This window comes from Pogona vitticeps, chromosome 13, assembly GCF_051106095.1.
Source record: "Pogona vitticeps strain Pit_001003342236 chromosome 13, PviZW2.1, whole genome shotgun sequence".
Lineage (NCBI taxonomy): Eukaryota > Metazoa > Chordata > Lepidosauria > Squamata > Agamidae > Pogona > Pogona vitticeps.
Genome location: NC_135795.1, coordinates 8406539 through 8423406, shown reverse-complemented (window position 1 = coordinate 8423406; position 16868 = coordinate 8406539). Strand labels below are relative to the sequence as shown.

The 16868-nt window shown below is 42.3% G+C and overlaps 1 protein-coding gene across 1 annotated transcript; it reads right to left on the bottom strand.

The window, feature by feature from the left end:
* Window positions 1-371: 371 nt before the first annotated feature.
* Window positions 372-16733, bottom strand: RRN3 (RNA polymerase I transcription factor RRN3). Its single transcript, XM_072982834.2, has 18 exons — window positions 16595-16733; window positions 15559-15661; window positions 15119-15175; window positions 14788-14877; window positions 14560-14689; window positions 12859-12915; window positions 12339-12402; window positions 11703-11772; window positions 10132-10230; window positions 9793-9873; window positions 8154-8271; window positions 6705-6835; window positions 6146-6276; window positions 4949-5133; window positions 3435-3543; window positions 1770-1922; window positions 1360-1447; window positions 372-795 (listed from the first exon to the last, which is right to left on the bottom strand). The coding sequence occupies exons 2-18, from the start codon at window positions 15649-15651 to the stop codon at window positions 589-591; spliced, it is 1863 nt and encodes a 620-aa protein (XP_072838935.2). The 5' UTR covers window positions 15652-15661; window positions 16595-16733; the 3' UTR covers window positions 372-588.
* Between the last annotated feature and the right edge of the window lie 135 nt (window positions 16734-16868).

The window sequence follows — 16868 nt, the reverse complement described above, 5'->3', positions numbered from 1 at the left end:
AGTTAACACTCGTGGTTAGCTGAATGCCTTTCCTATTTGCCATATTTATGGATGCTGTAATTTAAATCACAGTGTTGTAGCTAAACTGTAAGAATGAGCATCCTTGAGAGAGACTTCGGTGCCAGAATTCAGTAATAAGAGTAGACAACAAATCTTTCACAGTAGGTTTGAAATTCCACTCTGTGCTCAGATGAAGAGCAAAAAGATGGACCATATAAAATAATCTTTCTTGAGGTATTCAAAAGGGGTGGAGTAAAGATGTTCTATTTAGCTTTTGTTTTAAATAAAACCACAGCACCTCACTCAAAACAGCAAACTGCTTTTCAGAGATGGTAAAAGCTAGGGTTGTTTGGAATTAGCAAAGCTAGCAGTTTTCTGGCTCACAGCCCTGATATGTTTAATATACGTATTAGATGTGCTAATCCACATCAAAACATAGAAGACATTTCTTCTGATTATGGTACAAAACCATCAAGTATGAGACACAGTCTGTTAAATCTTCGTAAGATGCAGTCTGTAAAAATTATAGCTACATCTTCCAACTCTCACACGATCAAGTTTCTTTTAAAACCAACAGTTCAGAAACTGTTAAAAAAGGTCTCTCTGTAGAAATGGCGGCTGCACAATGTCTTTGTCCGTCTGTTGTTGGGAGATCTGGGCAGTTACTGGTGGAGACCCTATGCACGCTCCTGGGCTTTGAAGACTGGAGTCGAAGGAACTGGGCATCATGCCCAGCATGCCCTCATTCTGCGGAGTTTCGCCTTTCAAGAAGTCATCTTCCTCTTCACCTTTCTCCTGCACAAAACAAAAATTGCAAGCCTAAAACCAACTCCATCCACTATTTGGCTTCCCACAACTTCCATTAGCCTCTGAGCTTCCCCATCCAACTGTGTCACCTTCCCCATAACATCTTTTGGTGGCTTCCCAGTTTTGCACATCCCCACCCCTACCCCAAATAAATCTAAATGGTTCAATTACCTCTCCCTAAGCTTGGTGCTAAGAGCATGCTGGTGTTTCTGGTCCAACCTTTTTGGCCTTTGGGCCCTTCCACCGTTGAAATTGACGGTGTGGAATAATGTAACTGAAGGCTGAAAAATGTCCCCTCCTTTGACCCAGAGGAGGCTTCTGCTGCTGCTTCCTGTGTTTTTTTTATAACTACAACACCCATCATGCTTTATAACTAACCATGCTGGCTGAGACTGATGATAGCTCTATTGTACCTGGTATTTGAAGAACACCAGGCAGAAGATTGATATTGCACTGATAAGGCTTTGTATAAGAATAAGGATCCTTCAGAATTAGTACCACTGTTGCACCAGGGCTAGAAAGAGGTCTCGGCGTCAACATGATTCTACTCACCTCATTAGTCACATCTGCCTCCTCTTTGAGGTCCTGGGCACTCTGCTCTTCCCAAAACTGATACAAAGAGTCAATTGTGTTCTTTGATCTACAAAACACATTTCAATGTTGTGTAAGAGTTTGAACAAAAGGAAAAATGTGATACACAACTAGAGACAGAGGCAATTCTAGTATTTTACGCTTAAAAGAACTTTGATGGTGAGCAGAAATGTACACAAAAATATTTTAACAGTAAACTCTCCACATGACAGTCACTATGCCGTTAAAATGTCACCATCCACAAACAAGGAGTTTCAAACAAGCAGACCACCAAACAAAAGCAGACTCGGGCTGAAAATAAGTAAGTTGCACTTCAGCAGAACTCTAAAGCAAAGAAAGAGAAGATGTTTCCTCCCTCTGGAAAGAGATACCTTTTCAAAATGTAAGGATCAAAAGGGAAAAAACTGTCAAGGGGGTTTGTAGACGTTTCTATGGAGTCACCCCCACAGCTGCTTCGTACAACTGGCAAAACTTGTCTCCTGTTCCGCTCAATGATGGTGTCGCAGAAGGCGACCTGGTACTTCCTGGAAGCAAACCAGAAAGATCAGTTAAAGTTTCTTCTTTAAAAAGACAAGACATATAGTCCAGAGAGAGGGGAAACCTCTGGCCTTCTAGATAAAGCTTGACAGCAACTTCCATTCATTTCTGCCAGCAAAGTGACTGGTCAGGAGACGCCAGGAGGGAAGGCAAAGACTCCTCTATGGGCTCAGCTGGGGCTAACTCATATTCCGATCCTCCCCACCTAGAACTCTTTCTTGCTGTTCACCATGTACCTTCACTGTGTATCACAGAAGAGTTGTATCTTAAACATTTTACCACTTTTCCCCATTCCTTTTGTAGTACAGTAGTTCTTTTTTACCTTTACTCTAAATTAGTGGTGGAGAACATGTAGCCCTCTGGATGTTACAAGCCTGCAACTCCCATCTTTCCAACCTCTGGAAGGCCATGAATTTCCCTACCACTGAGTGCCTATCCCTAGACACTGAAGCCAGTAGTAAACTGCAAGCCAACAACATCTGGAAGGCCACACGTTCTGAATTGTGAATTGCCTTGAACACTTGAGCAGAAAGGCACAACAGGAATGAAAATACTTTTATGGTTTGTTTCTCATTTTATAAAAGAGTAGGAAATGGCAATGCCACTCCAGTATCTTTGCCAAGAATGCCCCATGATCAGAAACAAAAGGCTAAAAGATATGACGCTGGAAGATGGGCCCCTCAGGTCAGAAGGTGTCCAACATGTTACTGAGGAAGAGCGGAGGACAAGTACAAGTAACTCCAGAGCTAATGAAGTGGTTGGGCCAAAGCCGAAAGGACGCTCAGCTGTGGACGTGCCTGGAAGTGAAAGGAAAGTCCAATGCTGCAAAGACAGTGTCTGCGAAGCTACCAACATGAATTTGACACAACTCCGGGAGGCAGTGGAAGATAGGAGGGCCTGGCATGCTCTGGTCCATGGGGTCATGAAGAGTCGGACACGACTAAACAAACGAACGAACAGTGGTGCCTCGCTTTACGATCGCTCCGTTTAACAACGAAACTGCATTATGAACTTTTTGTGATCTCTTTACGATGCTTCCTATGGGGGAGTTTTGCTTTGTGATGATCGGTTCCCTGCTTCGGAACTGATTCTTCGCAAAACGATGATTTTCGGACAGCTGATTGGCAGTTTCAAAATGGCCACCAGGTAAACAAAATGGCTCCCCGCTGTTTTCTGGGATGGATTCCTCGCTGCACAGGCAGCGAAAATGGCCGCTCCTATGGAGGATCTTCTCTGGACGGTGAGTTTCCAGCCCATCGGAACGCATTAAACGGGTTTTAATGCGTTTCTATGGGCTTTTAAATTTTGCTTTACAACATTTTCGTTCTACAGCGATTTCGCTGGAAACTCACTAGGGAAGTGGAAGTGTTAAAATCACTCCTTAAGCCCTATCAGGGTCGCTGTAAGCTGATTCTGACTTGATGACAAACATAACATAAATAATAACTATTAAATATAAATATCTGGAACTCTCAAGAGAGAGGGAAAAAGACACTTACCTGGTGAGGGATGCAAAGAAACTTACAATGGAAGGCAAACACACCTTCAGGGGGTTCAGCTGAGACATAACAATGCGTCCAAAGTTTAAGTTCTGCAGGAATGCCAAACCTTCAAAACAAAATATATTTATAGCACTCAGTGTTTTGAAAGGTGTTTTCTTCATCTGAAGGAGTGCTCATATTTATTTATGAAAATAAAGATAAAATGTAAGATTGTTCCAGATCCCACAAGAGATCATCTGCATCCAGCACTAAGGCATTCTGGTACAGAAATTATGCACTCTGCACGATACTGAGAGCACACTTTTGTATGCATTGAAAGTGTATTATTTGAAATTGACCATAAGGTTGATGTTATTAAGTGGGCCCATATGAAGCAGAGAAATTATCTCTTTCACCAGACTAACTGCAGTTTAAAAGAGAGAAATTCCAGTTGACGTTTATTTTTTATCTCTCACCATCTTGCATTTCTAAAGAAAAATATTCAGAAAAGACATATTCTAAGTGCTTTTAAAGCTCAGTGCTCATTTTGTCCAATCTCAATTCAAAATAAAGAGAGATAATCAATAAAAGAACACAGAATGAAAATGGTGATTCAAGTAGCAAGCTAGATTGGATTGAGTCCAGGCGCTTTCAGAAGTCTCATTGTCAATCAACAATTCTTATGGCTGGATCAGATAATTGAAATCCTTGAATATTACGGGCACGTACTCATAGAAGGAATAATAACAACGATCAGGCACACCCAGAGGTACATAATGAAGCAGTGGGAGAAGCAATATCTAGAGATGTACCTGCTCACGCAGCAAGCCTGATTAGATCTGCCAAGTCTGTGTACTGCTCCTGCAATACACAGCTTGGCTAGAGAAGAAGTCTGGGTGCTGTGCTGCTAGCTTTGAAGGTCAAAAATGGTCATGGCTCTTGGTTACACACTCCTGCCATAAATCAAAAAGCCTGAACAGAAGAACTGACCCTGGAGCCTTCAGCATTCAAGGAATATCCCAAGAGGTAGGTCACTCTTGTTTCCTCCCCCATATAAACTGAACACCATCCAAAGGTCTGAGAGGGTACAGGCACAGGACAAGAGTAGGGAATGTATGAACCTCCAGATAGTGCACCATTGCAACTCCCAAAGTCCTATCCTACTGGCCCTGCTGGAGCCCAGCAACATTGAGTGCGTCAAGTGTTCCCACCCTTACGAGTACAATGAGAAGCTAAAGGAACAGTGTTGGTACCTCCTTTATCCCACCAGATGTTCTAAGCTTCCTTTCCCAGAAGCCTCTGGCCAACAATTAGGGATCTGGGGCAGTGGTGGAGTTCCAAAACATCTGGAAGGTCAACATCTGAAAACCACCACTAGAGAGAATGGTGCTTGAGACACAGCAGTGTCTCAAGCCCTCACCCATACAGCTGCTTCCAGGAATCAACTGGGTCTAATGTTTGTCTTTAAGATGATTCTCGGATTAAGACCACTATCCACATATGTCTTATCAAAAATGTTTTATCATGCTTGCCTTTCTTTAGGTTCCCATCCAAGATCTGCTGGTGGCGAAAGATGACCACGTAAAACACAGCCTGGCAGGTGGCATAGAAGGGGCCGTGAACAGCAACATCGCACAATGCTTTGGGCCCTGTGCCCTGGCTATCGATGTACATGTGCAGCCAGTTGACCAGCAAGTCCAGGCAGGCTTTCACGGTACTGCAATGGCAAAAAAGCTTGATAAAGTCCGTTAATGCAGGATCTTATTATTCATTCATTTGATTTTTATCCCATTCTGCTCTCAAGGCTGGGACTCAAAGCATCTCAGAATATCACAAAACAGGTATAAACAAAAACACAAGAAACGATTACATTAACACATACTTTAACAATTAACAATGTTAAATGACTATTGAATTAAGGGTTTTGAAAAGAAGCTGATAAAAAAAGAAAAGCCACCCATTCAACAAAAGTGCCTTCTCCAGAAGCCATCAACCATCCAAACTTTGCCGAAATAAAAGGTGTTTGCCTGCTGCCAGAAGGACCACACAAGCATTTAACAGTTCAGGGGCAGATCTTCAAGTACAGTGGTGCCCTGCATAGCGACGATAATCCGTGCAGCAAAAATCGTCGCTATACGGATTCGTCGCTATGTGGAAAAAAAGCCCATAGGAATGCATTAAAACCCGTTTAATGCGTTCCTATGGGCAAAAAACTCACCATTATGCAAAAATCCTCCATATGGCTGCCATTTTCGCTGCCTGGTAAGCAAGGAATGGGCGCGAAAACACAGCGGGCGGCCATTTTTTTAACTCAGTGGTTATTTTGGAACCGCCGATCAGCTGTTCTAAAAACATCACTATGCGAAAATCGGTAAGCGAAACAGCTTACCAATCATCGCAAAGCGATTTTTTACCATTCAAAACATCATAATGCGATCGCTTTTGTGATCGCAAAAAAATCGTCGCTATGCGGATTCGTCGTTAATCAAAACGCTCGTTAAGCAAGGCACCACTGTAGTTATATATTTGTGGATTACATAATGTCCCCCAAATAACTGAAAAGTATATTTTCAAACTCTGTCCAAGGCAAAAAAGTCCTTTGGTATCCCAGTGTGTTTTGTTGTTGTTTTTGTTTTTGCCTCTACCATTCTCTTCAGTTCTATATTTCTAGGCTTACACAGCACATTAGTCCATTTCTTGTTTAAAAAGAACTCTGGCCGGCTACTTACACAACAGGAATAAACTTTGCCCGTGCCAAAAAGCTGCCAGTGTAATTGGCCGCAGCCTGCCTGATCACAGCAGGGGTATTTGGATCCTGAAGCTTTTTCCAGAGGTGCTCCACAAAGGCTTCTGCGATTGCCTGCAAGACACAGAGGATGCACAGAACATAGGATGCTGGCCTTGCTACCTGGAGGGACCTTGCCTGCCAGCATGAATCACTTGTTAGATCAGGGATCGGGGAATTATATGCAGAGAATCACAGGTATCTGAAGCCCTGGGGTTAAACCTAGCTGTCCAGGAATCCCCTCGGGAAGGCCACACTGCCTTACAATGACAACGTCATTTGAGGGCAATATCAGCTTTCCTGAGTTATCATGGTAAGAGAACATTGGCATCACTTTCCCCCCATTTCAACATGTTGAAATGCTTTCCTTAAGCCTCAGTTACTGGGAAAGTGGGGAGGAAATGAGGCATGTAACCTGCCTTGAGCTCACAGGAGGAAAGATGAGACACAAACAGTGTTAGTCAATAAAGAAAAGTAACCAGCAGAACTTGGACTCTACACACCAGTTTGAAGCTACACAGATAGAACATGATGTATTGTACATGACATGATCCATGAGTTGGTAAAATCAGCTTATCAAATACAGCCACCAGATCACGGTACAAATCCTTGGTACTGGCAATATCAAGCTTCCCTAGGAATAAAAAAGTAGGAATAAAATTGTTAAAATTGTTTTGGTTACTATACTAAGAGAACATACATATTTCCCACAATATTGCTGTTAATTAAATTTTCCCAATACACTTCACAACGGGTTGTTTCGCCGTGTTCTGGAGGTTTTTCTTCTTGAGGATGCCGGCCACAGAGACTGGCAAAAGGTTAGGAAGAAAAACCTCCAGAACACCTCCAAACAACCCAAAAAACCTACAACAACCATCAGTTCCCAGCCGCGAAAGCCTTCAAGAATACATTGTTCTCCTTTTGTTTAATATTTTTTTTAGGTAGGGAGTGTTCAATAGAGTCCAGGGCCCACAAAGCAGGCAGAGGGGCATATGTAACCTGCATATTCCACGGCACTGCTTTAATAAAGCAAAATGTGAAAATAAACCATATTGGTTTAATAAAACAAAATGTGAAAACCTACCCAAATTTGCAACCCATCTATCACCCCCTTTTCACAATCCAGAAAATAAAAACTGGTAGTGATATCAGATTCACAGAGCTGATCTACTACTCTTAATTATGAAAAGATTAAGCCAGCAACAAATCTACACAGTGAGGGCAAATTTCACTTTTTTCTTACTATAATTTCCTTTTACCCCCAGTCTCACTTCCCATACTATTCTGAAGGGTCCCCAAACATTCCAAAGTGGATATTTACAGGGAGAAAGGCAGGGTGCAAATAAATAAAAGAAAAATAATAATCCAGAAAAAGGGAGGGGGAATAGCAGGCGGAATTGGTGAAAAAGCACCTCTCCATTCTATTGCCTGGGAGAGTGTTTTAATTACTCAGTTCCACTTTGGGATTCTATCTATAAATCTAGGCTGGGGCAATATGGTGCCCCCAGATTCAAAGCTTAGAAATGGGTCAGTTTTGGGATTATTGACTCTCAGAATGCGCTAGGCAACTTGGCCACTTCTGCTAGCCATCAAAATATTTTTGGAGTGGACTACGAACTCCTCCAATCCTAAAGTACTGGCCATGTTGTCTGAGGCATATGGAAGTCAGCACTCCAGGCATTTGGAGGGCACCAGGTCACTGATCCTGCATCAATTTTGCTAACAGCAAATCGTCTCTGTAATCACATTCCTTAAGCTTCAGTACAAGTATGTCAGAAGAGGAGGGGAAGCAAAGTTTACTTTTCTCCCAGGTGACTTTTCAGAAAACTGCCAGCACGCTCCTCCTCTACACTACAGATTACATCCAAACGTCTCCATGAGCTGCAGTGCTTCCTCATTATCAGCCCATATTGTCGCAATTATCATTGTGCAAACACCACAAATAATCTTACCATTAACGTGACAGATGTCCTTAATATATGAAAACAATACGATCATCAAGATATCTAGGCGTTCTGCAATTGGATGAACCATTGTATCATTCTTTCCTGCGTTTTCTCTGTCTTCATCCTGTTTAAATTAAGTCCTGGTTAGAGCTGTGGTTTAAATCTTTTTGCCATCCAGATGTTTTGGACTTCCACTTCCCAAAGTCTTGAACATATCCATGATACCCGGGGCTTTTGGCAACAGAGGCCCCAAATATCTGTTACGGAACTTTTACCAGGCTTGTTTAACTGAGTGACACCACTCCACTCACTAGTATATTCAGCCCAAGCAGCCAAGATAAAACGGACAGTGGGTTGGTTCAGATATCATATGAAACAGTTGCTCTGTCCCTCCGCACCCACCTACCCCTTTGCTTGATTACTAGCTAGTTAGTTTAAGTTTATTGTATTAGCTAAAAGCCGCCACAATTGTTTAAAATACAAGTATAATCGAATTACTAAGTACAGTGGTGCCCCGCATAGCGACGATAATCTGTGCCACAAAAATCATCGCTATCTGGATTCGTCGCTATGCAGGGCAAAAACCCCCATAGGAACGCATTAAAACGTTCCTTTAATGTGTTCCTATGGGGGGAAAACTCACCGCTATGTGGAAATCCTCCATCCAGCCGCCATTTTCGCTGCCCAGTAAGTGAGGAAAGGGCGCAAAAACGCTGCTGGCGGCCATTTTGGAACCGCCGATCAGCTGTTTTTAAAACAGCTTACCGATCATCGCAAAGCGATGTCTGGCCATATAAAACATCGCAATGCAATCGCTTTTGTGATCACAAAAAAGCCATCGCTATGCGGATTCATCGCTAAACGGGGCGCTCGTTAAGCGAGGCACCACTATACTGTCTTTAAACAAACTTTGAAGCCAGTAAGTTATATGGCTTGCAAGTACTCCAGTTTTGCAGCGCCACGAATGTGAGCCTCAAGTTGGCACCAAAACAAGACAGTACTATGATGCAAAAACATTTCAAGACAGAATTGTAGCTCAAATAAAATGGCAAAATACTACATGTAATATTTGTATAACCTGCCACAGCTAATTGTAGCTAACTGACAAGGTCCCGGGGCACATCTTGCTTGCATAATTGGGTACTTAACCAGACATGCAACCAAGAAATCTCAGTACCTTGTTAATTAGCAATGGCAAGTTATGCAAATCCTTCATGGAAAGAAAGAGGATCCTGACCAATATTTAATACTTGATAGTAATAGGTTCACCTTTACCACTGGCTGCTCTGGTCTAATTTCAACACAGACAACTGCATGCTTTTTAAAATAGTGTTTTCCAGAAAGTATTCAGCTAGACATGGCTATTCACACAACACTGAAGTAATAGAAGTAATAGAACAAGAGCTATCTATATTTTTAACAAGCCTTCCTTCTTGATAAGATTAAAAGTCCTCTACAATTAAAGGTTTATGAGCTAAGTCCAACTGTTAGTCCCAACTAGACCAGACACTCCAAATGAATTCCACCTGTTCAGTGAATGCCTACAAACGCCTGACTGACTGGCTGACTCTACAGACCAACAACTGGACTTAGCCCTACCTCTGTTTTCAGATAAACTACTATGACGTTGACCAAGCAAACGTACCAGGTCAAAGAGTCCTTCCTCAGCAGTCTCCTCACTCTCCATTTCTTCAGCAGCTTCAATTTCTTTTCTTGGGGCACTCACCTGTGGCAAGGAAAGAGTGCAACAAAAGCAAGGCATCAATTCAGTCTGAGACAGGCAACCTGGTGCTCCCCCGGACAGATCGCAACACCCCAAATCCTTGAGCACTGGCTGTATAATGGCTGGGCTTTGGGAGAATTGAAATCAATATACCCTGATTTGTACTGTGAGAGAGAATTTCTTTATATGAAAATTTATACTAAACAAGTGAGATAAGAAAATATTTTCATCCAAGAGCAACTTGCCACACCCTATACTTACATCAATCTTTAACAGCCTCTCAATAACCAGCTCCAAAATGTCACGCCTCAGGGTTGGGATGTACGCACTAATTCGCAGCATGTTGTGGACGTAGCATTGCTAGAACAAGGTATTCATACAAATATTACAAATGAAAGAGGAAGAAAACCTCCACCTTGTATCCTCACAATAACAAATCAAATACTGGTGTTACGCTGTTTCACTTTGTGAGGCCAGATATTTCTCTGCTCTGTTTGCCCTTCCCCCATCACCTGATCGCTTGTCAAAAACATTCTGGCTTGCCTTCAGTTGGGCTTCCCAGTTACATCCGAACTGGATAATTCATATACAGTAATTATCAAACTCTCTGCCAATGCAAGAATTCTTGTTCAATTTTCATTCAATTGCTAGGAAAATAAGGCAGGATTTGACAGGACAGTGAAACTGGGGGAGGAGAATGCCTGGATTATGATATTTATTCTTGTTTTGTTAATTGCAGTTTGTGGCGAACACCCTAGGTTATGAGTTGTAAGTTATGTATTCTTCATGAGTCATATGCTAATATGGTTAAGAGGCAGGACCTGAGAGGGAGAGAGTCAGAGGAGTCTGTGTTATGGATCTGAGAGAGAAGGAGGGATCCGAGGAGTGATTAGTCTGAGAGAACTGTGGTAATTAATATAAAAGATTAATATTGATGCTTGGTGAAACTGAAAGAATATGCTTATGAATTATCCTAGAAACCATCTGTAATCAATAAACATGTTCTATTAAAAAGTCAGTACTGAATGGACCTTCGTCTTTTCTAAGTACGTTGATAAGGAGATCAACTGGTGGCAGCGTGTCAAGAGGTGTTTTGGTTTGCCTTTGTGAGCTCTGTGTTTGGGGAGAAAACAGGGACCACGAGGGCGAACGTCACACAGTTCAACTGCACAGAACCATTTAAGCAAAGGACATCTGGTGTGATTTTCCTAATTGGCCTATGCCTCAGAAATAGATAACACGTTAGTTCCACGAATCTGATACACTTGCATTCCAAAATAGAATTATGTGATTCGGAGATGCCAGAGGAGTAGATGCCAGGCCCATGGAACTACCACCTGAAGCAGACCTTTTTCAGTACTGGCATCTGACTTCTGAAATCCCCTTCTATTAGAAACCCTTTTGTCTTTCAGGTGCCAATTTAAAGCATAACTATTTGTATAAATTTTAGTTATACAAGTTAGTTATTATTTTATTGTTGCTTGGCTATATTGTTTCATTGTATTTAAGCAGACATTTGCAATATTAGGTATTTGTGATTTTCAGCTGCAGTATTTTAAGCAGATTGTTAGCTGTTCTAAGATCTCATGACAATGGAAATCAAACAAATATAAAATGATAAAAATATTTAAAAATAGACACTAAATGCTTGAAAAAGCAAACTAAGTACTGTCTTCTGTTTCCATCCATTGTTTCAAAGCCATCAAGCTCTGCTGCCACATCATTTCTATTACTTTAATTTCAAGAAGGCATCCAAAGATTTCAGTGACAACACTACCAGAACCACATATACAGAAGGAATAAACTTCATTTTAATAAATCTGACTGCTTACCAGAGTTCGTTCTGATTTATTAATAAAGGGAAATTTTTCAACAAGCACTGGCATGAGAAACTGTGGTGTTCTGCAATACAAAGGAAAGGGAAAGAATTGAATTATTTTGTACTTTTGCGAAACTGGGGTGGGAGGAGAGTAACACACTTTAGATACAGTTTTGGATACTGTATCCATTTTGTATACAGGAACAACGACACTCACATGGATAATAGAGAAGGGAGAATAATAAGGAAGATTTAGCCTAATAAAATTCTGCACGACTGTTGGACTTCATTCTAAAGAAAGGGAGGAGTATAAACGCAGAATAATTTCTCTAAACTCTGGTCTAAAAGAAACTAAAATAGTCACAAAATACAATATTTTAGGGAACACTGTTTCTTCAAGTGTACGCATAAGAACCAGAACTCCTGGATAGCTCAGTATTTGGTTGCGAAGCCAGAGGTTGAGAGTTCAATTCCCCTCTTGTGCCTCCTTGACAGGGGTGGACTTGATGATCCACAAGGTCCCTTCCAGATCTGCAGTTCTAAGACTATTATAAGTTCTCCTAAATGGGCTTTAGTTTGAACTTATAAACAGGTGGGAAAAGACACACATATAACATGGGAAATACCCAGTACAAAATTTGGTACTTACAATGGGACATATTTTACTATTGTCTGTAATGCTCTGTGGCAGGTGTTGAAACTTTCAGGGACATCTGCAAGAAAATAATCAAGTCATATACATTCGTCAAGAAGGTTTACTTACATTTGACATTTCACTGATACATTCCTCTAATTTCTTATCATAGGCAACTTTTCTATTACTTTCCTTTGCTTTTACCTTTCTATTACCTTTAACATATTTGAGTAGTACTGGCCAAAAGCTCTGATGGCTATAGAAAGGAATTAGATAAAATTCATGAAGGACATAGTGATCAATGGCTCCCAGTCATACTGGCTGTATGGTATTTCAGGTCATAAATATTTGAATATATGCTTCACAGTTGTAAACAAAGCTATACTTAAACAGAAGCACTAGGATGGGCAGTCAGTGGCGCTGCAGAGGATGTTGTACTACAAACCCAATCAGGCATAACGAGATCAAATAAAAGTATCATGCACCAGAGACAAATAGTTCTATTATTTGAAAAGTATATGAAATTTCTACTCACTTTCATCATCATCTGAATCAGAGATCTCCACATTATTTTCTCGTATGGTTATCCGAGCTAGGTAGACATAGGATTATTCTGTTATTACATTATGTACCACTTAATGTGAGACCTTAATTGCCAAATTAAGTTCAAAATGATAATGACATTGAATGTATGTTATTAAATCACACATCTATAATTACACTCTGCTGCATGTACAGTGGGGTCTTGACTTGAGAACTTAATCCGTATTGGAAGGCGGTTCTCAAGTCAAAAAGTTCTCAGGTCAAATCTGCATTTCCCATAGGAATGCATTGAAAACCATTTAATCCGTATCTGCTCTTTTCCGTCCATAGAAACTAATGGGAAGCTGCTATTCCGCCTTCTACCACTAGAGGGGGGATATTTTGTTTCTTTTTTTCTTAGGTCAAGAAAGGTTCAGGGAAGGCAGGGAAAATACAGTCCAGGCAGTCCAGGACCAGGCAGTCCGAAGACTGTCTCCCAATCCACTCTCTAAACGCTGGGAGGAGTGAGGAAGCAGACAGGCACCCTTTTCACTGGCCAACGGTTAACTGAAAGTTCAAATTTTGCACTTTCCCTGCCTCCCACGTGGTTTTTTTTTCAGTTCTTAACTCAAATCTAAGTACTTAAGTCAAGTCAATATTTTCCTATGAGAGCGGTTCTTAAGTCAAAATGTTCTTAACTCAAGCCGTTCTTAAGTCAAGACCCCACTGTAACATATTCTGCTATATATATTAACAGATGGTAGTTTTTGTTTCTTATTCTATTATTGTAGTCTCCTTTCAGCTTAACAGTCTTTCAGGAAGGGACTACTTTTTCTCCTGAAGACACACTTAGTTAATCTTTAACTCCTGAACTCCAGCAGACAGGTCTGAAGTTGGGTTATAAATACCAGGTTCAGTCCAGGATCTGCCTCCTCCTGCTGCTGCAGAGGTTCACACATGGTGCCCTCCCTGAGTCATCCAGAGCTCTTCACTCCTCCACCCAAACTCACACCCCTCAGCACGATCCCCTGACGGTTTGTGGAGTTTTTCCAAAGAGCTTCCTTGCCAAAGAGGGCAAGGAAGCTTCTTCCATCTGCACCCAATTCTGTGTCTAAATCTGCATCCAATTCACCACAGGCATCATCATCCAGGTTCACGACAACTAGTATATGCTCCCTTTTCGGTTAAAATGCTGCAGCCAATTATTGTTAAAATGCCCATTGAGTGTTCAAAAGACATCTCCCCGGGCCAGCCCAAAACACAAGCAACCACACAATAGTTCTTGTTATTACAGCCGCTGCTTCCTGGCAACATAATTTGATCAGTGGCAGCAGCAAAGCTAATTTCAATGCCAGTGCTAGCAGGAAGTGCAAAAACTGCCTTGAGAGGCTGCATGCAGTTTATGGGTTCCACAGAAGTAGTATGGAAAGAAGCAGGGGCCAAGATACTTCAGTATCTAATATTAATATAATTGGAATTTTCCTCCCTTCACTGGTGCCAAAAACCTATTCCAGAGGTCTTCCCAGCTTTCCAGACCAGTGTTTTAGGATGCACAGTGGAGGTGCAGGGGGAAGGGGAAATTAATACTGTAATTCCGGTGGAAGCAGATGGATCTGGAAGCAGCATGCCAGAGCACTGCAACCTTTGCAAGCAAGAACTGTAATAAAATTCTGGTCAAGAAGAATAGAAAATAAATAGAAGAAAAAAATCTCACGTGGTATGAAGTGTGAGACAATCATTGCAAGACATGGCCTCAGGTAAATGGTTTGCGCAGACACTAAATTGCTCAGGAAAGCCAAATACTCTTCCACCACTGCTTGGCTTCTTCTTAGCCATGACACCTTCTGCAATATTATACATATAAGATGAAGAGATCAGGGTGTGTGTTGTTCACAGACTGAATAAAAATGGTAACATCTGATGCAAAACAGCACAATCTTACCAGCAAAATGTTGACTAGCTGTTCAAAATCTTTGGTCAAATATGTCACAGATGACCGGAATTCCTGCAGCCAGTTAATAATCTGGTCATCCTTAAAAGAGAATCAGGTTTCTTTAATAGCTGAACAAGATAACACGATAAGGACTTGCATATTAAAAGCCTGCCTGGATCTACCTTTGAAACCACGCTTTTATAACATTTAGACCCTTCAATAATTACAAATTATATCCACTGAATAAACTCAATTTGTTCATATGTCCTACTTTTTCTTAAATGTAAGAATCACTTAATCACTGCAGAGTACTGAAGAACTATGATAGACAATGCCTTACTTTTATGTCGGGATCCAGTAGCTGATGCTTCAACAAATTAAAGTCACTCGTTTCACCCTATAACCAGAAAAACAATGAACTGCAGCCTCACATGTCACAGAAATTGATCAGAGAAGAAGACTGACAAGTATTACTACCTCTGAATAGGATAGTTATACAACATATAATTTCGACCTAATGAGATAACAACTTGAACACAACAAAACCCCTTTCCGAGATTAGTGAGATCACTCTCTTTCATTTCACTTGGTATAAATTATTGGGATATAATTGGGCTATCTACAAGATAACCTCCTGAGGCAGAGTTTTCCAGATGAAGAAATGGTACTCTTTAAATGCAACCAAGAAATATTGCCAAAACAACATACCATTTACTCTTCTCTCTGCAAAACCCATGAACAACAATCGTTATTATTAATAACTTTGATCATCAATGTTACCTTTTGATATTTCAGCAAGATCTCCTCCAAAGTCCCACCAAACCTGACTGTCTTCCTCGGTGGTGATCTTAAGAATTCGTCTGCAGCCAGCATGTCAGAACTCCTGAACAACAAATTTAAACACAAAACTAAACACACATAATACTGTGAGCCAGGATTCTGGCACGTCTCCCTTTGCCATGAATGAGTCATCTGCAAACAGAGAATATTTACTCTTCTTTGATTTCTAAAGAGCCTTCCTAACCCTTAAGATATTCAAGAGGAGGCCCTTCCCTTGGACCCGTTGCCATTGCAGGTGCACCTGTCGGGAGCATGAGAGACAGGCTTCTTGGTGGCTGTTCTTCTTCGGCTATGGAAGGCTCTCCCTCCAGGTTGTCCCCCCTCCCTTCCCCCGACAGCTGGCAAACCCATCTCATCAGTCTGGCTTTTAAATAACTGGACAAGGTTTCTCCGAGTTTGTTTTTAAAGTTTAAATGCTTTTGGTTAATTAAGTGCTGTCAATTAATTAATGGATTTTTAATTACTATTGCCGTTTGGTGTAGTTTAGTCATTAAGCGGTGCCTGACTCTTCCTGACCCTCCCATGGTTGAGGGAGGAGCGTCACAGCTGAGGGGGGCGTTGGGTATCCAAACCCTGGCCTTCTGGGCCCTCTCATGGGCTCAGGGTGCCTGCTTCTCCTCCTCATTTTAGACCAGCTGATGGCTTAGGCCAGAGTTCGAGCCCCCTCTTGTCCCTCCTTGTCAGGGGGCTGGACTCGATGATCCCTAGGGCCCCTTCCAGGTCCGCAGCCCTAAGGTGTGTGTGTGTGGGGGGGGGTGAGGATCCTCCTCCCTACATGAACAGAAGGCAAGCCAGGCTGAGAGAGAGGAGTGGGGGGAGCTGCTTCAAAGGCGCCCTGCGCGTCTCGCCTTTCCGGGAGGACTCGAGCCCGGAGCGTTCCTTCGACTCGAGTCCAGCCGGGCTCCTTCCCCTCCGGGCGGCGGCTCCCCACACCCCAGCCAGCCGCCCCACAAACCACGCCGGAGCCCCGCGCTACCTCCTTCGCCTCCTTCCCAGACGCCCCTTGCCGGCCGGCTTTAGGGACTCCGCCCGCCCGGCCGCCCACGCAGCGGCCCTTCCCGGTCAGATCCTGCAACCACCGCAGCCGCAGCCTCTTCCTCCTCCATCCTCCCCGTGCAGGCGGGGCAGGAGACTCCCACCCCCGTGAGACAATTCCACCCCCGCCACACACACACACATGCACACAATGACCGAGAGGGAGAAAGAAAGCAAACCCCTCCCCTCTGACCCGGAAGTTATCAGCGACTTCC

What these genes read in the sequence shown, in the direction of transcription:
- RRN3 (XM_072982834.2), bottom strand. Translation starts at nt 15,651, where the DNA reads ATGCTGGCTGCAGACGAATTCTTAAGATCACCACCGAGGAAGACAGTC. An exon ending in AGAGGCTGTTAAAGATTGAT is followed by an intron (nt 9,874 to 10,131) that starts GTAAGTATAGGG and finishes TCCTTGCCACAG; the next exon opens with GTGAGTGCCCCAAGAAAAGA. An exon ending in GATCCTTACATTTTGAAAAG is followed by an intron (nt 1,448 to 1,769) that starts GTATCTCTTTCC and finishes TGTGTTTTGTAG; the next exon opens with ATCAAAGAACACAATTGACT.